The 27264-nt window shown below is 38.5% G+C and overlaps 1 protein-coding gene across 5 annotated transcripts in view; it reads left to right on the top strand.

Annotated features, from left to right (window-relative positions):
* ASTN2 (astrotactin 2) overlaps nt 1–27264 on the top strand; it is a 1014855-nt gene that overhangs the window by 412096 nt on the left and 575495 nt on the right. For 4 of the 5 annotated variants that reach the window (XM_062207681.1, XM_062207682.1, XM_062207683.1 and 1 more), the window contains one exon: nt 16107–16274. The exons of the other annotated variant lie outside the window; for it this stretch is intronic. In XM_062207681.1, coding sequence (XP_062063665.1) covers nt 16107–16274 — 168 coding nt within the window. The remainder of the gene's footprint in view (nt 1–16106; nt 16275–27264) is intronic. 5 annotated transcript variants of the gene reach the window in all.

A 27264-nucleotide genomic window follows, 5' to 3' on the forward strand; every position in this document is an offset into this window, starting at 1 on the left:
TTTTTAATTAAATTTCAGTTGTTTCAAATCACTCACTTTTAATGCCATCTCTTTGCAGCCCACAGAGGCAACAGAAGCTGGGCATTCTTGTTTACGGACACACAATCAGATGCATGCGTATCCATGGAAAGGCTAAAGACTGACTCCCGGCTAAAGTCCAGAGCAGGAGCAGGCAATTAGAGAAGGAAAAATGAGTCACAGAGTGGGCTTTTGTTTATGCTGCTATAGCCAAAGCTAATCGGCAGCTTTAAGCAGGAAACTTGGTGGTGGTTGTATTTGTTTTAGACAAACTTTATTTGAACAAGGCAAGGTTGTTGTTTATCTCACAATAGGATTATCAATTGTATGCAGGTAGAAATTATATAAGAATAGCTGCTTTTATTAAGCATTTATTAAGTGTCAGGGACTGTTTTAAGTACTTTACATATATCACCTCATTTACATTACAAGTGAGTGATTTGAAACAACTGAAATTTAATTTCCATGTATTACCGCCTACATTCCTGTGAGATCATTATCCACATTTTTGTAGCTGAGGAACCAAGGCCCATTTAACTAGGTTATTATCATGGTTCATTAATAGCAGGGCCAGAACGTGAATCCTGGCCGCTGACTGTGTTTCTGCTCTTCAAGACTACGCTGTACTCTCAAAAAAATTTAAAAAAAGAAAAGAAATTTTTCATCGTCTACAGGAATTTAACAATAAAAGCAAATTGACTCGCTTTTTGCAAAAGAGAAATTGTTTCAGTTTTGTTTAGTCTTTCATCTGGCCTCCGCTGATGCCCACTCCTATTGTGAAAGCTGTAAGTCTATACCATGGGCTTTGGTTTGGATTTACAAAATCATGGTTTGGCTATTTAACTGTGCTTTTTCAGGTACTTAGCACCCCGGAAAGGACAATTAAGTTTCAAACCAAAAACATAAATATCCACCAGATGTCTTATGTATCCTCTAGTTTAGCTTACAACCATTTGCTAGATTGTTACATATAGTTCCAACTAAAAATAGAATCCAATCTATATTCTATCTCAGTAACTTTATATATCTTTGTTCCTTTTGCAAGCAATATTAATTTCACTAAGACTACAAGCCTCTCTTCTCCACTACAATACACGCACACAACCTACTGGGTATTCATAGTAGCTCCTTCGTTCCTTCACAACCCCAGTCCATATTTACAATCATACAAGTGTTGGCCAATGTAAGTATTTAATGCTCATCTTCTACCCAACATTGCACTTTCTGTGACCAAGTAATATGTCTTTTTTTATTCTCAGCTGAATACTCAGTTCTAACAACCAGAAACTGGCACAAAAGTGGTGCTCAATAAACCAGTGTTGACACTATGAATACATACATTCACAAGTTAAGCACAATAAGCAGTCTGCTGGGAAGTGATAGTAGATGAAATACAGTATCTGGATTCTGGATTCTGGATTCCGGTTCTCAGTTTATAATTAAATAATTGTGTGTGACTTTAGTAAGATACCTTCTTACTGCCCTCAGCTTCATCTGTGACATGGGAAAGACAGTACTTCCTTAAAACATATGTGCATATACACAGCATATAATAACATTGAGTACAGATCAGATTCCAGATCCTCAAACATTTCTTGCTGTGAGGATCAAATGAAATAGTGAGTGTAAAGTTGCTCTGCAGTGCCTTAATTATTACATAGGAATTGATGTTAGTGAGTCTCAGGTGAGAACCAAGCGCCATTGGCGAGTGTGAGGAGGGGCCTCTTTGGACCTCGGCCACCCTGTGCTCTATTTGAGACCCAGAACAATCATCTGGTCCTCTTTTGATTTCTTCTTTTATTTCCATTTGTTGATATCTAAGGCGACATTCTACAGATAATCAGCTGAAAGCGACATTTGTCCCTCCAGGATCTGAGATGAGAGGCAAGGAGGTAAGGCTGTAAAGGACACACAGGAGGTGGGAATTGGCAGCACTTAGTCAACTGCTGCCCTTCTGGGCTCACTGCCTCGCTCTGTTCCAAGGAAGGGAGATTATTCCTGGCAACTACAAAAAAAAGAAATAACAAACAGTTTGGGGTCTCTTCTTATGCATTTGACCCAATACTGTAATTTTTATCTATGCTCTATCCTTTATTCTTTACCAAACCTTGTGAAGTTGGTGATATTGTAGTAGAAATAGAAGTAGTGAAAGTATCATCATCAACATTCTAGGAGTAAAGGAAGTAAGTTTTAAACATCCCGTGTTTCTAGTGTTAGTATGCTAGGTTGATGACACTTTTTGGTGTATATCCTTCTAGAATTTTGTCTGCACACACACTTCCTGCGCTGCTATTTTTCTGTTTTCTTGTTACAAGCCCAAAGTAAGATCTTACCTATTCTTAGGCAAATTGCTTTCCTCATGAACCATGGACATCCCAGTGTGCCATTACACACAAGAGTATGTGGTAGGTTTTATCATCCTATTGTACAGAGGAGGAGCCCTGAGGCTCACAAAACTAAATAATAAGCATAAACTCCTTCAGGTGGTGAAAGACAGGACCAGGGTTCTAACCAGTCCTGCCTGACTCCTTGCAGTTATAGCCCACCGACTTCTCCAGGAAGAGAATGGGAGAAATCACCCTTCATGTGTCATATTCCAGAAACTTGGATCTCAGCCACCTGGTGCTCCTCTTGAGCCCCAGAACTATCATGTGGTGCTCAAATAAAAACCTTGTCCTTTCTCTCTACATTTCCCAGAATTCATGGTAGACTTTGGCTGGTGCACAGCTAATTGTTGAGAAGGCTACAGTGTGGCTAAGCTGCAGATCTGCTTGATTATGTTGCTCTAGGTACCAATATTATATATTTAGACAGCTGTTCTCATCTGTGCCAGACAGTGAAATCTGTTCCATCAACATGACTGTTGAAGCCTCTGATTTTTGGAAGCTGTACCCTATGTAGTCTTCTATAGCATCATAAAACAATTAGATTTAGGCTTAGCATTAATTTGAATTATTGTCCTGTTTCCAGAAAATATCTCCTGGGAATGTCATGAGGATGTATTACATGTCTTTGGAGATATTAAGTATTGAATTATAATATTATGTCACCCTTCCCCTGCCATCTTTTTTTCCCCCTCTCTATTTTTCAACATGATGAGATTTATATTTCAACTACCACCATGAGAAGCTCTGTACTTAGAGAAATAACCAGCAGTGAATGTTGACAGAAGCCAGAAAGAAACTAACAACTGAAATAATGCTAATAGTTGGACCGGTTGCCTTGAAATAAGAGGAATGAGTAGTAGCCTGGTATGGCAGAACTAGAACCCTGGACTCAGAAACAGGAGGACTGGGTTCTAATTGTGAATGTCTCACCTTCTGCTGCAATTTAAGACATGCACCTTTAACCTTGTTCAGTCTTAATTTTCTTGTCTATAAAATAGGGATAAAAGTAACACTTTACCTCCAGGATATTTCTGAGGGCAATTAGATTAATAGCACCAACCAACAGTAGTAAGCATTCCCATTTAATGAGTACATTCAATGAATCAGGCACACCAGTAGCTGCAAATGTTACAATGTAAGTACTCTTCACTCTCTTTTAGATGAGGAAGCTGAGAAAATAAATATTGAGCATTCCCCCAGGGTCTCTAAAACAGTGAGTTGGAAGGGCATGTTTCAAATCCATGTTTGCCAACTTCAAGGTCTATGTTTTCCCCACTGAAGCCATTTCTAAACAAGAGAAGAGTGGAAGGGAAGACACTGAGAAAAAGAGGAACACACAGACACGTGCACATGCACACATGCCGACAGTGAGACATAGAAGCAGGCAGGTGCCTGGGCCTAATTTGGTTGGTTGGCATCGAACCCACAGTGTAGTAATGCAACAGATCCGGGGAGGAATTGCTAATGTGGTTATTCTTAGGGCTCACAGTTGTGAGCCGTCTTTGCCAACGGCCCCTGACGTTTGTGCAGATTTCTTGGGAAAGGCAGGAGGAAGCACATCTCCTAGGAAAGGGTGGACATAAAAAAGTAACAGGGCAGGGAATATAGGGAAGCCAGTGGATCCCAAAGTAGTGAACCTAATATTGCCAGACAACCTGCTATGGCTCCTTCAGTGTTTCCTCATTCCTGCCACACATCTTTGAGTAGGATCTTTCATTCCTGTCCTGCCAAATTCACCCTGAAAATCACAGAAGAAGCTGCTGGGATGAGCTATAAGTCAGCCTTCATGAAACTGAGTATAACCTAGATAAACAAGAGCAAAGCAACTTCCTAATTTAATTTGGAAAATTATTTGTTTTTATTTTATTCGAAAGAGCAACAGAGATGAGAGACAGACAAAGAGATCTGTCATCTATTAATTCACTCCCCAAATTCCTGCAACAGCCTGACTTGGGCCAGGCTAAAGCAGGCACCGGGAAATGATTGATTTTCCATGTGGATGGCAGGGACCAAGTACATGAGCCATCACCTACTGGTTCCAAGGTGTACATTAGCAGAAAGCTAGATTCAGAAGCCGAGCTAGGACTCAAATCCAAGAACTCCATGGTAGATGTAGCATGTGCAGTGAGAAGTGGGCATCCTATGCAGCATCTTAACCATTGTACCAAATTCCCATGCTTCCTTTTAAATAAAATGTCTTTTTCAAGTAGTGTGCCACCCTTTTGCACAATTTCAAGAGCCACCATCTATTCAGCACGCCTGTTTTAGAGAATTATCTGTGCCTATGTGAATGTGCATATATTTATGTAGATACTTTCAGAAACAAACCATCATCCAATTGCATAAACATATACATTGCTATATGTATTATATACTAAAATAATATAACAAAAGGTCCCAGTCAGGTGCTATATTATCCATAGGCAATTCATATTTATTTTATTTGGTGGTCTTAGGAACTCTATGATGTAAACATTGGTCCCATTATACAGAAAAGGAAATGGAAAGGGCTTTTCAAGATTTATTTGGTCCAAGATCATACAGCAATTCATTGGCTGGGTCAGGATTTCATCCATCTCTCACTCCTGTCATAGCGCCCATCTGTGCATCCACCTAAGCTCATGTCTTAATTGGGAAGTTGAAAAAGAGTGAAACTTTTCAATATTAGTAAGCAGAACTAAAGGATCTCTGGGGTTTGGGGAGCACCTCTCCACTCTGTTCATTCAAGAGGTAGTGATCTTAGATCAAAAAGAAATCCAATACTAAATCCGCTCTGATGTTTAACTTTGCAATGAAATAATGAAGAAAGTTAAAATGAAAAAATAAATCAAATTTTCAGTTAAAAGTAAATAGCTGCTTTCAATTTTTAGCCAAAATTCTTCTTTAAAAATGTAAATGAATAAAGAAAAATGAGGTACATTGATAACTTTGTTCTTTTCCTGTTGCCTAGCTTGGTACCAAATTGTAGTATCCCCTTGGGAAGAAGATACTTTATTTATTTTTTTTTGAAATGTCAAAATCTCGAACCTCTTTTGTCCAGACTCAAACACCCCAACTCAACTTTGAAGCAAGATGAGGGATATGCAGTGCATGTAGAATTGTGTAGCAATCTGTGTTTAGTCAGACTTTGATCACAGTTGGAAGTGAGAAGACAGAAAATGGTAGAAACACAATAATTGCCTGGAGCAAATTTGGGCAATTCACTTAAAGGAAACCTCTGTTGGAGAGAGGGAGGGGGTTGTGATACAGCTTTATTTTAAAACAACTGTTTCTGTAACATAGGGCACCCACAGTCCTGGTGGCTCATCCCCTCCCGTGTTTCTTTGTGCAGGATGTTTTGTGATGAGCTTTCCACTGTTTCTCCCCTGTCATGGTGCCTTCAAGGTTATTTTCATTTCCTCTGGGTAGTCAGGGAGCTATAGCCTCCTGATGACTCACTCCACAGACTCCATTCTTGATGGTCAGTGTGGAATACTGGAATGAACTCCGAGCTAGAATTCACAGAGCTTGGGTTCTGGTCTGGCACTGATATGTTCTAGCCATGTGGCTTCTCTAACCCACCCTTCCCCCTTCATAGCACCGCGGCGGGAGGGGTGGGGGTCACACAGCGTAAGTTCCCATTGTAGATATTTCACTAATCTGGGTGAGTTCTTGGACATGTCATCCCTTTTTTTAAACCTCAGTTTCCTTATTTCCAAAAGAAAAGGTTCTGGCTAGAGATTGCATTCTCAGTGAGAACCATAATACCCTCTCAGGGGTGAAAAACCATTATTACTCTTTTTATGTACACCAAAAGCACATTGTAGAAATAGTACATACTGTACTTAAGCAAGTATACAAGAACTTTGTGGTGTTTAAATTTCATAAGTGGGATGTGATTAGAGAAAATAAATGTTTTAAAAGGCTCCTTATGGAGTTTCTAAAATATTGAGAAACCCTGTACTATAAAGGGACTCAAGGTTTTCTGATTTCTTAAAAATATGTAACTTTCATTGTTTGATAAAATTCTGATCTGTTGCATGATTGTTCCAAAGTTTCAATCTTAAGCCCAGCACTGTGGCTCAGTAGGTTAAGTCTCCCCTTGCGACACCAGCATCCCATATCAGGGTACTCGTTTTGAGTCCCAGCTGTTCCACATCCTATTCAGCTCCCTGCTAATGCATGTGGTAAAGCATCTGAAAATGGCTCAAGTTCTTGGCACCTGCCACACGTATGGGATACTAGGATGGAGTTCCTGGCTTCTGGCTTTAGCCTGGCCCAGATTTGGCTATTGTTTTCATTTGGGAGTGAAACAGCAGACAGAAAATCAGTCAGTCTCACTCTTGCTCTCTGTCTGCCTTTCAAATAAATTTTTTAAAAAATCTTTAAAATAATTGCAATGTTACTCGTTTATATATTTTCCATAACTTTAAAAAGTATTATTTTCATGAAAATTAATAAAGAGGCTGACTCTTTTAAAAATAGCATCTGAAACTTAAGTGTTTCTTAGCTTTCTTCTTCCCCTAGGCACTTGCTACTTATTCACACACTTTTGTGTATTATGATCCATCTGTCACTCCCTCTGGCATCAAATGGTATTGGAATAGATTGGAACCAGGTCAGAGAGCAGTCGTGGCATCTAGGTAAATGGATGAGAGGGGCAGACTAGGGTATTTTTTTAAGATTTATTTATTTATTTGAAAGAGTTACACAGAGAGAAGAGAGGCAGAGAGAGAGGTCTTCTATGCGCAGGTTCACTCCCAAATTGGCCACAATGGCCAGAGCTGCGCTGATCTGAAGCCAGGAGCCAGGAGCTTCTTCTGGGTCTCCCATGCAGGAACAGGGGCCCAAGGACTTGGGCCATCGTCTACTGCTTTCCCAGGCCATAGCAGAGAGCTGGATTGGAAATGGAGCAGTCGGGACTCAAACCGGCACCCATATGGGATGCTGGCACTGCAGGCAGCATCTTAACCTGCTATGCCACAGCACCGGCCCCCAGACTAAGGCTTTTTATCATGAATTTATAAACCTCCAAGGCATCCAGGAATGGAACTGTGTTGTACCTACTGGTTCTCTTTGTAGTACTATTCACTTGCCTTCATACACTTGAAAACTTTCTCCTGAGGAGTAATCCATAGAGGTCCCTGACATAAAATAAAAGTTAATAAATGGAGAAAATGGCAGGTTTAAAGAATATTTGTCAAGTAAGACAGAGACAGTATATTAACTTGTTAGGACAGTCGAAATAAAATACCCAGACTGAATGACCTAAATAGCAGCAATGTATTTCCTCACAGTTCTTCAGGTTAGAAGATCAAGGTGTCACCAGAGTTGGTTCTTCTGAGGCCTGTCTCCTTGGTGTGCAGATGATCACCTTCTCCCTGTACTGTCACATGATCTTCCCTCTGTGTGTGTCTCTGTCCTAATCTCCTCTTATGAAAATAGAACTCATTTGGGATTGGGGCTCATCCCAGTGACCTCACTAAACACCCTGTTTCCAAATCCTGTCACTTCTGAGCAACTGGTGGTTAAGACTGCCACCTATGAATTTGATGGGTGGGGCAGAGCACAACCCAGCCATTAACAGGCAGACACCAAACAGAGGAGTGTGATAAGTTTAAGTTGTTCCAAGGAAGTGGGTAAGAGAACATGATAGAAGTTAAGAGAGCTGGAAGGGGATATCAAGTGGTGAAGATAAAGAGATGAGCAGCTGATAACTCTCCGAAACTCTTGTATGAAAACCACCACACCATAACGATCCCTTGGCTCCTTCTAGAGACATTGCTTCTAGCTGTCCAATATATCTCTGCCTACTCCAATAACCCCTCACACTTTTCAACTCCAGCTTTGCAGTTTGGTCACTCATTAGTAGGTAGTGGAATATAATCAAGGGCTTGGGGCTCTGGGGCAGGGGAAAAGGTGGAGTGGATGCACTCTTCATGGGTCTATTAGACTGAGCCTGGGTGTGATCCTCATTTCTGCTTCCTCGTAGAGTTTATTTTCTACTCTATGTCCAGGAAAGACATTTCTCCCAGGTCCAAAACCCAGACAGATAGGATCCGTGGTACACATGAGGAAGCATAAAATGAGAGACCTTGAATTGTTTTACACTCCTAGCAAGAGGGATAAAAGAAAATGGAATATTTTTGGCCAAAATAGTCCTTGTTCTTCATTCTTGAAGACTGTCTTTCAGCCATACAGTCTCTCATTCCTCTGCTTGCCACTCACCACAGTGGCCAGAGCCTTTTGAAAATGTCTCTCCATGGTTCTCAGAGGTCTGCCTCATGAGTGGAGGTGCAATGAAAGGGATTTGCAGCTGCCGTCTGGCTCTCCAGGCAATTTTGTCTGCTGATACCTCCTTCCGCGGTATTTTTAGTTCTCATCTGTAGCTTTCTGTTTCTTTGGGGACTGATGTGCCTCTGGGTTTTCAGAGAACATTACAGAGTGGCCTGAGCTCCCCAGCTCACCCCTGATCTATGCAGCACAATTACAGAAGCAGGCTTATAATCAATGTAATTGAAGATCAGAGTTAATGAGGACCTCTGTGCCCATGCGAGTCCCCTGAGCAATGCCGGGCTTCAGATGCTAGATAAGGAAATGATTGGGCTGAACTGAAAATCCATTTGGCTAATTAGATGATGTATATTCCCATAATCCAGTGGGAGAAACATATATATATACATATATATGTATATATATACATATATATTCAAAAATAAGGAAACATGACATTTTGAAGTTGAGATTTTGGCAGAGATTCCTTTCAGAGTCATTGCTCTCTGGGGAGCTCTATGTGGGTATAAAGCGGAATCTTAGCGCTTAGAAAAAGGGGGGCATTTTTAATACAAAGCCAAGAAAATAAAACAAGTGTCCAGGCAAAAACTAAAGAAATATGGGATGAATAGAATAATGCATGCTTATTCTTTTGTTAGTAACTTTTTTTCCCAAATAAATACCAGCATTTATTCAGAGTGAGCTGCTTGACACTGTGGTTTAATAGCATCCACACTCTCACTCACTCGTGCTCTCTCTCCTTCACCACACACTGCCACACCCTGACATCTTCTGAACCCCAGTTATACCTTAAGAAATATGGTGATTGTACAGATGCCTGAAGCATGGTCTTTGCTATCAAGAAATGCATTTTTAAGGTTGAGCACTTAGTCTAGCAGTGAAGATACTGGTTAAGATGCCAGTGATCCACTTGGGAATTCCTGGGTTTGATTCTCAGCTCTGGCTCCTGATTTCATCTTCCTGCTAATGCAAACTCTGGGAAGCACCAGTGATAACTCAGGTCATTGAGTTCCTCCCACCCACTTGAAAGACCTGGATTGAGTTCCAGGCTCCTGGCTTCATCTCTAGTCTGTTCCTGACTCTTGTGGGCATGTGGGGAATAAATCAGTAGATGGAAGCTCTTGTGTATTTACTTGCTTTCGTTTGCTCTCCCTCTCTACCTCTCAAATAAGTTAAAAATTTTGAAACATACAAAATGTTGGGGCAAGTGTTTGGCATAATTAAAGATACCACTTGGGGTTCCAACATCCCACATCTAGTTTGATTCCCAGATCTTGCTCCTAGCTCCAGCTTCCTACTAATGCAGGCCCTGGAAGTCAATGGTGATAGCTTATGTTACTGTCACTGACATGGGAGACCTGAATTGAGTTACTGGCTCTTGGCTTCAACATGGCTATTTCAGGCACTTGTGGAGTAAACTAGTGAATTGTGCACTTGTGTGCTCTCTCTTGAGTCCTCTCTCTCTCTCTCTGAAGTCAATATTTTTAAATGCACAGTCTTAGAGTTGGCATTTGGTACAGCAATTGAGATACCTGCATTCTATATTGGAATGTCTGGATTTGAGTCTTGGTGCCAATTCCAATTCAAGCTTTGTGCTAATGCACACCCTGGGAGATAGTGGGTGATGGCTCAAGTACTTTGGTCTTTCCCACCCACATGGGAGACATGAACTGAGTTCTGAGCTCCCAGCATTGGCCTTGTCCTGCCACAACTGTTGCTGGAATTTAGTGTGTGGATCAGTGGATGGGAGATCTTCTGTCTATCTTTGTATCTTTCTGCCTTCCAATAAATATTTTTTAAAAATTTAAAAAGTACACAATCTAGATGGGATAATATTAAAGAAAAGTGTAGAGAGACACTCAAGCTTTGCCCGAGACTTACCATATCTAAGATATCTACCATATCTTTCCTGCACCATATATTTTCAGGAGACACCTAGTATATTGTATTCTACCATTGTCTGGGGTAGAGCTTGGCACATAGTAGTATCTAAATGAATAAATGAATCTGAGACACAGCATATATGAGAAGAAAATATTAGTTGAGTGGAATACCTCATATACAGTAGGGAAATTAAAAAATGTATGAGCCAGGTCTAGAATCAGCCTCAAGGAGTAAATGCCTTGCAGTGTTCCTGTATACTCTGGATGAGCTATTCCAGCATGCTATCCTCCTTCACCTCTACCTTTGCCTAGTTTCTTCTCCTTCATCCTTCAAAATCTTACTTAAAGGCCAACTCTTCATGCTTCCTTTCTGAGGTCCCTTTTTTAATCTCCTTATATCCAAAGGCAATGTCTATGCTTTCTAGGCAATTCTTTTTTTAAATTTATTTTTAAAAATTTTATTTAATGTATACAATTTTCACATATTTCATATATACAGACTTAGGAACATAGTGATATTTGCCAACCTGTCCTACCTCCAGCCAATGCTCTCCTCCCTCTTCCTCCACCCTCTCCTATTCCCACTCTTAATTTTCACAAAGATCTATCCCTTCTAGGCAATTCTTAATGCATTCCCTGTCCACACATTTGATCTCTGTTTCATGTGTAATTTTCTACATGGATTCAGCCATTTCTCCATCTCCATTTCTTATACAGGGAGGAGTTTCATAAATATTGGTTAAGAGAACACGTTTAACATAAATTCATTTACTTTGGCCATCTGTTAAGGCATCTCTCTTCATCCTGTTCTTGCTCTTTCACACTGAGTTGCTTCTTTTGTAATCCACCTCACAAGGATGTGGGATAAAAGAGTGCTCAGATAAACCATAGTGAAAGTCAAGTTTAGGACTGAAACTAGGAAGAGTATAAAGGGCCAGACATTTTCTTGTTCTCAGAGTGAAAAAAAAAAAATTCACCGTTAGATCAACAAGGAGGCATTCCTGATTCACAGTCACATGGAACTTGGATTTCATTAATACACTTGACATTCACTCAACTCCTAGTATTTGCCAGGCATTTTACTGAGAGCTAGGTTGGTAAGGATAAATGAATCATGAACTCCTCCCTGTAGGAAACCACAGTCCATCAGGAAAAGTAAAGGCACTCCAGCTCTACATGAAATACACAAAAGACAAATTCGCAGACTACTAAGGAAATAAAACAGCCATAGAAAGAACCCAACCAAAGCTCTGATTCACAAGACTCCCTAGAGTAATGAAAGGTATACTGGTCAGTCTATTCCTCTTAATGTGATGTATCACATTGATAGATTTGTAAATGTTGAACCATCCTTGCATACCAGGGATAGATTCCACTTCATCCAGGTGTATGATCTTTCTGATGTGTTATATTCTATTGGCCAGAATTTTGTTGAGGATTTTTGTGTCTGTGTTCATCAGGGAAATTGGTTTGTACTTCTCTTTCTCTATTGAGTCTTTTCTGAGTTTAGGAATTAAAGTGATGCTGGCTTCATAGAAAGAATTTGGGAGGATTCCTTCCCTTTCAATTGTTCTGAATAACTGCAGAAGAATTAGAGTAGGTTCTTTAAATGTCTGGTAGAACTCAGCAGTGAATTCATTTGCTGAATTCAGCAGTGAAGCCATCTGGTCCTGGGCTTTTTTTTTTTTTTTTCCATTGGAAGGGTCTTTATTACTGACTCAATTTCCACCTGGGTTATGGGTCTGTTTAGGTTTTCTATGTCTTCATGGATCAATTTAGGCAGGTTGCATGTGTCCCAGAATCTATCCATTTCTTCTAGTTTCCCAGTTTTTTTGGCACACAGCTCTACATAGTGATTTATGATGATTCTTTTTATTTCTGTGGTTTCTGTTGTTACATTTCCTTTTTCATCTCTAATTTTAATGATTTGGGTCTCCTTTCCTTTTTTGGTTAGTTGGGCCAATGGTGTGTCGATTTTGTTTATTTTTTCAAAAAACCAGCTCTTCATTTTGCTGATCTTTTGTATTGTTTCTAATTCAATGTTGTTGATTTTTTCTCTAATTTTAATTACTTCTTTTCTCCTACTAGTTTCAGGTTTGGTTTGCTGTTGTTTTTCTAGATCCTTGAGATGCATTGAAAGCTCACTTATTTGGTGCCTTTCCAATTTCTTGATGTAGGCACCAATTGCTATAAACTTTCTTCTTAATACTGCTTTTGCTATATCCCATACGTTTTGATATGTTGTATTGTTGTCTTCACTTGTTTTCAGAAATTTTTTGATTTTTCTTTTGATTTCTTCTATGACACACTGTTCATTCAGGAGCATATTGTTCAGTCTCCATTGTTTACATATGTTCTTGATATCCTGAGTTTCTGATTTCCACCTTCATTACATTTTTATCCTAGAAGATGTATGGTATGATTTCAGTTTTTTTTTTTTTTTTAATTTGCTGAGACCTGTTTCATGGCTTAGCATGTGGTCAATCCTAGAGAAGGTTCCATGATGCACAGATTAGATGAATGTGTATTCTGCAACTGTAGGATACAAAGTTCTGTAGATGTCTGTTAGGTCCATTTGGTCTATATTATCAATTAACTCTGATGTTTGCTTGCTGATTTTCTGTCTGGTTTATCTGTCCATTGCTGAAAGTGGGGTATTGAAATCCCTCATTACTATTGTATTTGAGTCTATATCTCCTTTTAAATCCTTAACATTTTTTTAAATAGTCAGGTACCTTGTAATTAGATGCATATACATTTTTTATAGTTACATCTTCCTGTTGAATTGATCCCTTAATCATTACACTGTGTCCTTTGTATTTTTAACAGTTTTTGTTTTAAACTCTATTTTGTCTGATATTAGGATGGCTGTACCACCCTGTCCATATGAGATAACTGAAAGTTTGTTTTCTTGCCCAAGTTAACAGAGCTAGTAAGTAACAGAGTGAGGATCTGGACTGCTCTCTTGCCCCTTATATTCGATTGATTACTGCACTGTGTAGCTTTTCTGTAGAAGTGGGATTAACCAAACTCAGCCCTGGGACACAATTCAATATCCATTCCTCAGTCTCTAGTGAGAATAAATATAAGAATTATCCATTTAAACAGCATGACTGTGCTTTTTAAAAGAAAAATCTGTAGTCGATACTGATGTTCAGTGCCTTGCTCAAGGACCCATGTGACATGTTTCTGCTTGGGCTTACTTCCAGGGGGAGAAATATGGCTTTGCAGATAGATTTGCATATCCTCTCCTGCCAGAAATTTGAAATATGGAATCCAACAGACTCTTTCCTTTTTTTCTGTAGCTGCCAAGGACTTCAAGGCTAACTTTAAATGTGGTCATTTCCTTGCCTCAGAGCCTGGTGGTATCTACTCCTTCTGTTTCACATAGACACCCATTTCATCCACACCAGTCACCGTGCTGCCCACTGTAATTTTACTTGGGATCCTCTTGTAAAAGATTATAGAAAGTACAATAGTTGTATGAGTTACAGAAAATAAGCATTGCCTGTCATGTACTTATGAAAACTTCTTCACCCATCATCTTAGATGCTCAGGCATCCAGGTATGCTCTAATGGGATACCACCTCCTTGCTATTGCCCATGGAACCACAGCTGGAGACCTGAGCCAGCAGAGACATATGTGACTGATAGAGTCATAGAGGTCTCTGTCAAACCCATATGATTATGCTTATTAACTGGTTCCCCCTTTGAGGAATTTAATTACATATTAAGAAAGAATTTTTAGTTGATAGTAAGAGAGGCAGACACTAGAAGAGAAACTGATTCATGTAAAATGAAAAACATAATGTACTATTGATTATTTTAATTTTTTTTTATAATTTCAAAGGTAGGTAGAGAGAAGGAGAAAGAGAAATAAAAAAAGTGAAAAAGAAAGAGAAAGAGAAAGAGAATCTCCCATCCATGGGTTCATTCTCCAAATGACTGCAAAAACTGTCACTGGGCCAAACCAAAGTTGAAAGTTGTAAACTTAATCTGGGTCTTCCACATGGGAGGCAGGGACCCAATTACTTGGGCAATCACCCACTACCTCCAAAGGTATACATTAGCAGGAAGCTGGAATTGGGGACAGAGCCAGGATTCAAGTCCAGACATTCAGATAGGGAATACAGTTGTCCAAAGCAGCATCTTAACCACTATGCCAAGTGCCCATCCCTTGGTTCACAATTTAAAGACTTCTATGATTAAGGTTCCTAGGTCTGCCATGAATCTAGAACCCTTCTCCAAGTTCATCTTTGTAAATCCTGGTCCCGTTTGGACTCACATTATTTCCCCCTATGAAATTCTACCTTTACTTGCTTTAGTGCTACCTGCATACACTCACCATTTACTACCCACATGCAGCCATTTAGAATGTATTTTTGTTTCATGCCTCCCTCAGGACTGTGCATGTAGATGTGTATGAGCATATGCACTTGTGAAATATATATATGTAATATACATGACTATAATATATTAATACTTGGTAGATACATATATACATGTTATCCATGTAGACAGACTAATAAGGGATGTTTCAAAGCAAATGCTTCAAAGCTAGAACCTATTCTTTGGCCTACAAATGCTTTCAAGAACAAACTTAAGCCATCACTGAAAAATTGATTGACTAAAATAAAAATAAATTTTAACTTCCCCTAAAGTGAATCTGACCTGTTACTGCTTTCCTTCAGTGCCCTGTGACAAGAGATGGCTGGGACTGGGTCACAGCTGTTCCATTCTGATGGAAACTTCAGAGTCCATTTGATCTCAAACCTCACTTACTCCATTACCTCTCAATATCAAAGCATTTTTCATTGTGCAAGTGCTGAATTTTTCAATAGAAGTGCTAGAGATTTTGAAAACTCTCTCTATCTTGTTCTCTGTGTGTGTTTCTCTGTATCTATCTCTTTTGTCCCAGAATTTAAAAACAAAACAGAATATAATCTTGGTGAGGAGAACTGTATGCTTTTCCCCTTAGGCTCAGCCAGACCCTCCTTTTGATATCACCCACCTGGCTCCTGTGGGTGTTAGTGACCCTTGTTCTAGAAGGGATGTATGGGTGACAATTACTTGAAATCTAATTATTTGAAATCTAATACTTAACCATTCTTTCCTGGAATAATTAAGCTTTGGCTAAACATTTTATCTACATTAATACATTTCATTCCCACAAAAATTTCATAAGGCAGGTCCCATTAATAGTCTCATCTACAAGTAACTGACAAGGCTCAAAGGTAATGAGTGACATGCCCACAATCAATGGCTAGTAAGGAAAGATTCAGAATTTGAACACGTTTCCCTCAATTCTAAAAACATACTGTTAATTGCTAGTCTGAATTCTGGCTTTGGACACTGGTACGTTGTAAGTGCTCTATTAATGCTTGTAGACAAGTCAGATCAGATGACCAGAGGAGTGTTGGGCGGGGGGGGGGGGGGGGGAGGGGTGGCTTGCATGCAGTTCTCTGTTCCTGCAGCACCAGCAGCTCCAACAGCATGACCCTGACATTGAGAAAAAATAACTGTCTTTCTCTCTGTTCACCCATAGGGAGCAGCTTCGTGGTAAGCGAAGGGAGCTACTTGGACATCTCTGACTGGTTAAACCCGGCCAAGCTATCCCTGTATTACCAGATTAATGCCACCTCCCCATGGGTGAGGGACCTCTGTGGACAGAGGACAACAGATGCTTGTGAGCAGCTCTGCGACCCTGAAACTGGTGAGCCATGGGGGGCAAGGAGAGACAAGGAAAAGAGGGAAACAAAGTATGGGATAGAGGAGGTTCTCCGTTTCTTCTGGCTAAAACATCATGGATTCTTTTTTTTTTTCCTTTGGATTTTTATTTATTTATTTGAAAGAGTTACAGAGAGAGGGAGAGTAAGAGAGAGACAAGACCATGGATTCTGAGACATTGGCAAAAAGGAGCTTGTGGTAAATGTCCATCAATCCAGTCAATGCTTGAATTCTGTATTGCCATTGCCTGGCAAGGGAGTGAATTCCTAAAGAACCACAGAATCTCCGAGTTACAAAAAACTCCAGAAAACATCTAGCCTGACTCCATCAAAGCAAACTGTCTAAACATCATCCCTGAGTTCAGATCAGCAAGGTGTTCTTTATCAAGAAACTACCCATCTGTGCGTGCCAGAGGATGACAGTAGTACCCAACCCACAAGTCTATTGCTAGGATTAAGTGAGATAATGGATTAAATGGAAATCTCCTAGCATATTTTTGTTCATTCATTCAACTAGTATTGCTTGAGGTGCAAGGCACATTTTTTTTTGGTATCAACAACATGACAATAAGGAAAATACATAAAATCTCTACCTATTGAATCTTACATGCTAGAGGAGGAATGGGCTGGGCTTCAGACAAGCAAGGAAGCCGGTCATCTAAGGAGAACAGATGTCTCTGAGTTCTTATCTCTGACTTGGGCCATTTAGGGGTGATGTTCTACTTCGAATGCCTAGTAAGTACATTTTCAGTGTTGTTCCCATTACAGGAAGATGTTCGTATCAAGTCAGACCACACTGAGGAACTGAAAGCAAGTGTAGAACTAGAAACTGCATCAAGGGTGACTCAACCCTGACTCTGTGTAGAAATTTTAAACATATTCAAAATGGATTCCAAGGCAACATAAAGTTATAAGAATTCACTGTAGACATATTAAGTGAAATTCAGAGAAGTCTTACCCTGAGATAGAAATCTGTAAGTCAACAGCATCTAGGTGGCATTTTACTTATACTAAATACTCATCAAATGGACAATATCTTCTTTATAGTTGGCGCTCAGTAAGTGGTAGATCTTACTGTCCACAAAGAGGGAAATTGGAGTCAGAGAAAGGAAAGGACTTGCCAAAGTCACAAGAATATTAGAAGCCAAGCTAGAATTAGACTCCTGATCACCTTACTCCCCATGCTTCATGCCTCTCCACAATCTTTATTGGCATATTTTCTCTGGAACTTCATTTCTCTCTCCATTCACAACAGTTTGCCTGGCTTGCCTGGAAGACTCATCACATGGATACTATAACAATAGTCTCTGTTCAGAGGACAATGGTCTCTGTGTCCTGTGCTGTGCCCCATTTAGAAGTTTGTTTTTCCTGTGCAAGGACTCCTCCACTCCTCAGAAGGGCACAAGTCCAGAAGCAAAGAGATGGCTTCTGTAGGCTGGCTCCTGTGTCTCTGGCAGGGTCAGGCCAAGATTTGGCTTTATGACCAATATTCTCTGTTATCTTTTAGTTGGGAGTCTGTTCAGACACATTTTGGCAAGATTTACCCAGGCCTACTGGGGAAGCTAGTTGGAAAATGCAATGCAGCTCTTTGTACCATTTGACAAGACAACTGAAGCTTCTTTTTCTGAAGACTTTTAGGCCTTAAGTCACCCTAACCAGTACCTTTCACTTGCAATCTTTTCCCACTCCTATCTTAGCATTATTATCATCCAACAGCCAAGTAAGAAGTTATGGAATCATGTGTCTCTGGATTTGGTCTCGTAGGTTATCCTTTTTTCTTTTTCTTTCCTTGACAAGGAAACAAGACTATTGGTGGATAGGAGCAGAAGGGTGCCCCTACTTTGGCCTCCTCTATGAAGCCCAAAACTAGGCAAGAGATGAGTGCCTGAGGGGGCGGACCTTCTGGTTTCCATGCTGATCTGCTTTAAGGAGCAAGTTTCTGGTTTCTGGTTATCTTCTCCATTAGCCACAAAATTCTAACAGTGCATTTCTAGGGAGTAAATATGTTAGCCAATTTAGAAAACAGTCTGCTTTTCTACAAATATCTTGTAATTGTATACACACACACATACACACACACAGAGTCACTCACTCACTCACATACTTGGAGCTAGAAATGTCACTAGAACTCCCTAGATCCACCTCCTCAACTTCTTGCTGAGGAAGTTGATGCCCAGGATAGAAAAGTAACAGGACATAGGTGTCACACAGTTGGCAGATGAAAAGCCCAGATTTAAACGTAGGAACCCAAACTCTAAGCTAGTGCTTTTCAAGTCTCAGTAGGTCTTAGGAGGGGCACCTAAAGTTCTACATTTCTAACAAGATGTCAGTTCTTGCTGATGCTTCTTATTCAAGAGATGCCCTTGTTGCTGTGAGACTCTAAACACTGTACCTCCAAATAGTCTTCCTATGTTCTATACTCACAGTGAAGGGCTCAGCTGCCAAATTGGTTGACTTAAATATTTTGACATGAGCATGTTCACTTCTATCACTTCAGCATCAGCCTCTATTTGTTTTGTGTCCTAGCATCTACACACACCAACCCCATGTGGTTCCCTGAAGGCACCATGCTCTTATGCCTTCAACCCTTTAATGGGTATTTTCCTCCTCTTGAAATGTCTTTTTCTTGGAAACCAAGGGTTTCTTTTTTATTTCCTTTGCATTCAACCCAAACAACCTTCCTTCTACCTACTTTCCCTCTTGGCCTCCTCCTTCCCCATCCCCAATCTGATTAAGTGTCCTCCTCTGCTGTCATAGACTTCTGTGCTTCCATATGTCACAGTTCTTGTTCTTCTGCATAATCACAGTTCTTTTCTTGTCTGGATCCATCTTCAGACTATAGACTTTGTTGGGGGCTGATGATAGAGATTCAAAATGTATGTATCTTTCATCTTTCTGTCTTTAAAACTCAGAATAATGCCTGACATATAATTAGTAGACAGAGAATAATGTAAAGGGAAGGAAAAAAAGCAATTTTCCTTCTCAATGCTGTTGAAATAATTTAATATACCAATTCGAGTTTCTTCCTCCCTATCTACTTACATAAAAATTCAGAATACATAGAATACATGTTTTTCAGCTCAAGAGAAATTTGGTAATAAAAATTGTCCAGCTGCTAGTCATTTGAGCTCTAGTATACTCTGGTCTCATCTATCCATTGTACCACATCCCCGTATGTATCCCTCTTTGCATTCCCATGCTCTCATCCTCAAAAATGTCCCCTATACAGTCCTTGCAAGGTCTCTTATTGTGAGTGGAGTTCAAGTTCCTCTCTCTACCTGAAATGCCTTCTACCCTTTAATCATCAACTTCCAAAATTCAACTCACTTAAATGCATATCGTTTTTTCTCCAGGCAGCTTCTACAGAATCATGAGAGTCCTCTATGAAATAAAATCCATTTTAAAAACTTGAATTAGTGTTTGAAAATCTGTCTTCCCTGCTAAAATGTAAGTTCCTAAAAACCAGGTATTGTTTCCAATTTATCCTTATATCTTTCTCAATTCCAAGCTCAGCAAAATAGCTTATAAGTCATGCAAGACATAAATGGATGGGCTATCTACAGGTGAGAATTAGAAATGATAACCTGAGATCCATAAATATATTTTCATGAGACTTAACTCAGGCCCGCTTTGGAAAATTTAGTTCAATTCATTAGATTCAATTCAAGAAAGATTTTCCTAATTCCACATCTCATAAGTCTGTGTGTTGAGTGCTATGTGAACTCACAAATTAGACAATATTCTTGTCTTCATGGATTTTACATTCTCAAGGGGATAGAAAAACTCCACATAACCATTATTTGCTCCTATATAACCATTATAAAAAACAGTGTAGTAAATCAAGAATAATGTGTTCACCAAGTACCTTTTTTTTTGGATAACAGAGAGAAACATATTGTAGAATGGGAATTTCAGGAGATACATCAAGGAGAAGATGACCTTTTAGCTTAGCCCTGTAGAATTGATGTGGAATATGATGAAGGTGCGTTAGCAGAGGGAAACTGGATTTTTTTTACACAAAGAGGAATAAAGTTTAGAATGATCATGGAAACCAGGGCAAGGCAGTTGGGCTGGCATCTGGAGAATGTGTTAGATAGGAAATGGATTGAGGTGGGAAAGGTAGGATGAAGAGAGATCATAGAATGGCAAAGGCCTAAAGACTCTGAGAACCAAGAAAGGATTTGATGAGGATACACTGGACAATGAAATAAGGAAACTGCCCTCCATATCTGTCCCTCTGGTTTAGGACACATCTAACTGCCTTTGGACATCTAACCATTTGGATAGTCCATTGCCTTCCACAGGAATTAGAATTTGTGTGAAGTCTTAGAGAAAGGAAACCCAAAGACTTGTATGACTCTGGTTTTCTGTCAAGGTTGGCTTAGCATCCCTTAAAGAAACATCTCCTTCTGGGTGAGAAATGCATAAGGCTGGATAAAATCATGGAGTCAGATATTAGCCATCATGTCTTAAAGCTTTTCTGGATGTGGACTTCTAAGAAGGATTATTCCTCCAAAGAAACAGTGATAGAGGAAGGAAGTGGTAAAGATGCTGCAGCTGAATAATATGTAATAGCCTTGGTGCTTGGATGAACCTAGCCAAATTTTCTTGGATGCATGCCATAGCCCAGCTCAGGTACATTTTTCCAGGGACTCCAGCAATTAGTACCACCCACTGGAATGACTATGGAATTGTAATCATGATGCGCAGAAGCCAACTGTAGACTCCACAGAGTTGACTGTTAGCACTTCTTTGCAACTCTTTGTTCAGAGATGTCATGTTGATAGCCTGGAGATTTGCTTAGATTTGTTGAGAATATCTACATCAAGAAAATTGATAAGTGCTACAAAATCAGAGTTTATTTTCTTCAGAAAGCCAGTCATTAAATACTTACCAGCACAGTGATAGATAGGATGAGAACAAACCAATCAAGTAAAGGAAGATTTAGTGATGGCCTGAAAATATTCTCAGAGTGAAATTATGCTCTCTTGTAGAATAGACTACCATTAATACTCAATTTGATGAAAATGGAAAGTGGCCACTCAAGGATTACTTGTGATACTCCTATAAAATTCAACACCAAACTGATCAAATGATCAGGCTTAGACTTTTAGGAACATCATATGGATAATATCTTATTGTGAAACAGCTTTTTTAAAAAGTTCTGTACAAAAAAACTTTGATGGTATTGGCCCCAATCACATGTGGCAAATAACCACAGAACACTAATTAATTTAGCCACAGACCTATTCTTTCAAATATTTATTTATTCATTCAAGTATTTGGATATCCAGAGTACAATTTGTAATATTTTTTTCATAATGACAAATCTAGTACAAATTCTTGCTTCTCTGTTTGCTAGTTATAGGTCTTTGGGAAAGTCACTTAATATATTTGAATCTCTTTTTTTATAGCTATAAAATGGAGAAAGTAATTCCTATTTTCAGAGTACTTGCAAAGATGAGATGAAAAATTAAAATTTCACTTAGTTCATTGCCTAATATATGGTAGACTTTCAATACAAATTGCTTATTTTCATTTTAGAATCAGTTATTCAGTCAATTTTGTCTTCACTGATTAATTCAATAAATATATCATGACATAGTTAGTCCAGCAATGTACAACTGTATTAGGTTATGTGAGTTGAAAATAAACTATGGTCTCTCTGTCTTCTGGAAGCTGACTATCTGGTAGAGAAACTTAAACTACATACTCTTCAACCTCTCCTTTAGTCCTTGTACAATGAAAACAATCACAAACTCACGGTCCCAGTGACAGCTTTACCATAAATTTGCCATTTGACCTTCAGGATGTCACACACTGTGAACTTCATATTCTTTCTCTTCAACAAAGCAATGAGTAGGAACACACTTTTAGTTTAAGAGAGGTCCCTTGACATCATCTAGTCTGATCGAATGAGGAGACTGAGTACCACAAAGGCTAAGCAAGTTGTCCAATGTCACTCAGTAAATTAGTGGCAAGATAGAAATTAAATCCCTAAATAATTCCCAAGATATTTTCCAGCTCAAAATTCGTGTGTCTATGACCTTTTAAGCACTAATAACTTAGAGCATAAGTATGATTGAAACAATTTGTAAATGGCATTTATAGCAAATTGAATTTTCTTTTCAGAATTGATATGAACTTCAGTCATGTTCAGCCATCATATTCAGTTTATTTTCGTGTCTCCAGCAGCCACTTTTCATTTGTAATAGGATATGAAATTTGAATACAGTGTATGTAGTTATGTCATATAGCTGTCTTATAGTGTACTAAATATTTCTAATGTTAATAGATTGTTTCTATTACTTACTGAGTTATGTGTTATTAAAGTTTAAAGGAACACAAGGACTTATGAAGTTGCAAAGTCCAAGAATTCACAGAAACAAAAAAAAATCTATGCTTTGAAGGAGATGGGAACATTGGGGATTCTAGGTAGCATAGCAAACATGTTGAAGTTGGGTAATGTGGAGTGAAGAAGTACAATTAAATAAGCCTAAAAGAGAACCACCATTTTATCAGACCAGAGAAAAGACTAATAAGTACTAACATAAATTTTGGAAAGGCTTATTCTTTGCTTATATTATTTTTTGCTTTATCTCAAAATGAAAAGGTAAAGACTTGTTCAATGGATTAGATGTAAGATTCTTATATTAGCACCATGGATAGCTCCCATGATGCTACCAGCATTCTGAGGTAACTATGTGTTTGATAAATAATGTTCATCAAGGACATTGATGTGTAGCTTTCTTTTTGTTGTTGTACCCTTGTGTGGTTTTGAAAAAACTGCAATACTGACCTTGTAGGAGTTTGTAATGATTTCCAACTACTCTGTTTTTTGGAATGATTTTTAATTTTTTAAAGTTTTTTATTTAAGTTATGCAGGTTTCATATAGTTCATATATACATTTTTAGGAACATAGTAGCATTTCCTCCCAACCCTCCCTCCCACCCATACTACAAATCTTCCTCCCCCTCTCTCTTGGATTCCCACTCTTAATTTTTACAATGATCTATTTTCAGTATAGTTAATGATTGTATAGTTAACCTCACTCTAAGTAAAAGAGTTCAACAAAGAGTATGAAGAGAAACAAAACAAACAAAACACTGTTCCTCAGTGGAAGAGACAAGGACTGTAAATAATCATAGATTCTTTAAATGTCTATTTTACTCTAATACATTACATCTCAGGTACTCGATTAGTTACCTCAAATCAGAGAAAACATATGATATCTGTCTTTTAGGGACTTGCTTATTTCACTAAATTTCATGGTTTACAGTTGTGACCATTTTTTTTTGCAAAAGGCAGGATTTCATTTTTTTTCACATCTAAGTAGTATTCCATAATGTATATATACCATAATTTCTTTACCTAGTCAAAAGTTGATGGACATCTAGGTTGATTCCATATCTTAGCTATTGTGAATTATTCTGTAATGAACATGGGTTTACAGATAACTCTTTCATACACTGGTTTAGTTAAGTTCCCAGAAGTGGGATGGCTGGATCATTAGGTAGGTCAATATTCAGACTTCTGAGTCTTCCACAGTGGTTGTACCAGTTTACATTTACACCAGCAGTGGACCAGGGTACCTTTTACCCCACATACTCACTAGCATTTGTCATTTGTTGATTTCTATATGAGAGCCATTCTAACTGGAGTAAAGTGAAACCTCATTAGGGTTTTGATTTGCATTTCCCTGATTGCTAGTGATCCTCAGCATTTTCTCAAGTGTCTGTTTGTCATTTGAATTTCCTCTCTTGAAAAATGCCTGTTCAAGTCCTTTGTTCATTTCTTAACTGGATTATTTGTTTTGTTGTTGTTGAATTTCTTGAGCTCTTTATAGATTCTGGATGTTAACCCTTTATCAGTTGCATAGTTTGCAAATATTTTCTCCCATTCTGTCAATTGCCTCTTCACTTCATCAATAGCCTTTGTATATATAGACAATGTGATGGCTGAGAAAGAACTTTTAAGATCAGTCCCTGGGGCCGGCACTGTGGCATAATGGGTAAAGCTACCTCCTGCAGTGCCGGCATCCCATATGGGTGCTGTTTCAAGTCCTGGCTGAACCATTTCCAATCCAGCTCTCTACTGTGACCTGGGAAGGTACACGGAGTCCCCCACTGCACTTGCATGGGAGTCCCACAAGGAGCTCCTGGCTCCTGACTTTGGATCAGCACAGCTCTGGCCATTGTGGCCATTTGGGGAGTGTAAAAGCAGATGGAAGACCTCTCTCTCTCTCTCTCTGCTTCTGCCTTTCAAGTAAATAAATAAATAAAATTTTTTTAAAAAAAATAGGTCTGATTCACAATAGCTCCAAAAAGAATCACATACCTCATAGTAAATTTAACCAAGAATATCAAAGATCTCTATGATAAAAATTACAAAACACTAAAGAAATAGAAGACATTGAAAATGGAAAAATCTTCCATGTTCCTCGGTTGGAAGAACTAACATAATGTTTATACTATCAAAAGCAATTTACAGATTCAATATGTTCTCAATGAAAATACCAATGACATCCTTCACAGATCTAGAAAAGTTGATGCTAAAGTTCATAAGGAAACACAAGAGACCTTGAGTAGCTAAAGCAATCTTGTACAACAAAAGCAAAGGTGGAGGCATCACAATACCTGATTTCAAGACATACTACAGGGCAGTTATAATCAAAACATCCCAGTACTGGCACAAAAATAGATGTGTAGACCAATGGAATGTAACAGAAACTCCAGAAATCAATCCATTCTTCTATAACCAACATATCTTTGATAAAGGAGCTAAAAATCAATCCATGGAGCAAGGACTCTCTCTAACAAATGGTGCTGGGGAAACTGGATCTCCACGTACAGAAGTGTGAAACCAGACCCCCACTGTATACCTTATATGAAATCCACTCAAAATGGATCAAAGACCTAAATCTTTGACCAGATATCATCAAATCACTTGGAATGACTTAAAAAGAATTGGTGTTCATTCTTTAAGTGTTTTATAGGATTTGGTAGTGAACCTATTGATTCCTGAGATTTTCTTTGATGGGAGACTTTTTTTTTTAATTACAGATCCAATCTATTATTTATTATTGGTTCATTAAGATGTTCTATCTATTTAAATCAGTCTTGGTAAGGTGCATGTGTTCAGGATTTTGCCTATTTCGTTTAGGTTATCTTTATGTTGTACTATCATAATCTCTCATTATCCTTTGTATTTCCATGGTGTCAGTTGTTATGTCTCCTTTTCAGCTCCGATTTTTGTATATTTGAGTCTTCATTTTTCTCTAAATACAGTTCCTAGGACAGCTATTTCTCTTCTGAAAGTCAATTTCTCTGAGCTGGGCACCACTAATCTTCTCAGAATCAGTCCTTATGTAACTGTACTACTATCCAGTAGGCCTCTTTAGGGGAATCATTCATGAATTGTGTCTCTGTGATCCTTAGAACTCATAATGCTCTTCATGGCACCATTCATTGGTGGTAAACTTTATTAGAGCCCAAATTAAGCAAAATTTATCCAAACTAAATATCAATTAAAGAACTATATACTTAATTATTCTGACATAAAAGGTAATGGAATCAAATTTTGAAAAATCATTTCCAAAAAAAGTCATGGAAGCAATTAACTGCCAACCAAGGTGTTACTGTCTATGTTCTGCAAAGTAGATCAGTTAGTCATAAAATCCTATCTCTGTCATTATACTCATCCATTTGACGCAGATTCATTGTCCATCTATAGCAACTGAGGATGTTAGACAACAGTTCAATGTGGCTCACAACTCAGAGTAGAAATATGAGTTTTGGTGAAATATCAATAAGTATATGAATGCCAAAGTAACAGTAACATCATCTATAATTTAGTTTGCATTTACTGTTTACTAAGTACCATGCTGGGATTTTATACAATTATCTTGATCTTTATGACAATACTTACAGGTAAAAATAATTGTTTCCATTTTTCATATAAGAGACTCTGTCTTCAGATACTTTATTGATATTCACAAGGCACTGTATTTAACAAATAACACTACTGGGATTTGGACCCAGACTGAAAGACTAGTTACTATTTTGACAAGTCCAGTTGTAAGAGAGTCTGCTCACCATTGAGATGAGAGAGAGATTCCAGCACTCCCTTTTTGATGGGCATTTACAGAGAAGTCTCAAAGGCAGGCATGAATCCTTTGGACAAAGAATTTACATTAAAAATTGGCTGGAAATAATAATGTTAAATTGTGGATAAGGTAAAATGGAGAATAGAGAGGCTGCACTATGGTAGCATTTATGAGTTTATAGAAACTAGCTTATATCTTTGTTTGGTACACTTGCTAAATTTGGTTTAAATGTGTTATAAAATATTATGTTGTGGAAGAGGGTTAAGATCTTTTTAAAAAGGACAGTCTGTGTTAAAGATGAGGTCATAAAATTTCAGAAAGGCAGCAACCGCGAACAATAGGTCTGACTGTTCAAAAATTGTGACGTACAAGGCTAGAATATATTACAAGAGATTGTGAAAACGTTTCCTTACTGGGAGCTAGCCAGTGCCCCTGAAAGTCAAAGGTAACCTTTGCTTCTGAACTTGAAATAAAGAGGTTTGCAAGGGATCTAAAATCTCGTATTGTGAAGTTGCAAATAGGAAGAAGACAGTCTTTGCTATGTCTGATGATAATCTCTCGAGTGCAAGTACCAGAAAAGGAGGGAAGTGCTCTGCTTTTAAGAGCAGATTTTGTTATCATAATCTGACATTTAAATCAGTGACTATATTTAATTTTATCCACCAAGTATGGTTTTAAAAAAGTACAGTGGGCCTCTAAAAATGGTATATGTAATCTATTTTAAAAATAAATCCTAATCTTCAACATATGTTTATAGAATCTTATAATAAATGGTTTATTAACAAACAAAAGTTTGGACAAATAAGATGGTGGTTCAAGCATAGGTGGAGTTGGGAGTGTTATTAGGATACAAAAGCCATGTTATAAAGTG

Source organism: Lepus europaeus, chromosome 12 (genome assembly GCF_033115175.1).
Source record: "Lepus europaeus isolate LE1 chromosome 12, mLepTim1.pri, whole genome shotgun sequence".
Taxonomy (NCBI): Eukaryota; Metazoa; Chordata; class Mammalia; order Lagomorpha; family Leporidae; genus Lepus; species Lepus europaeus.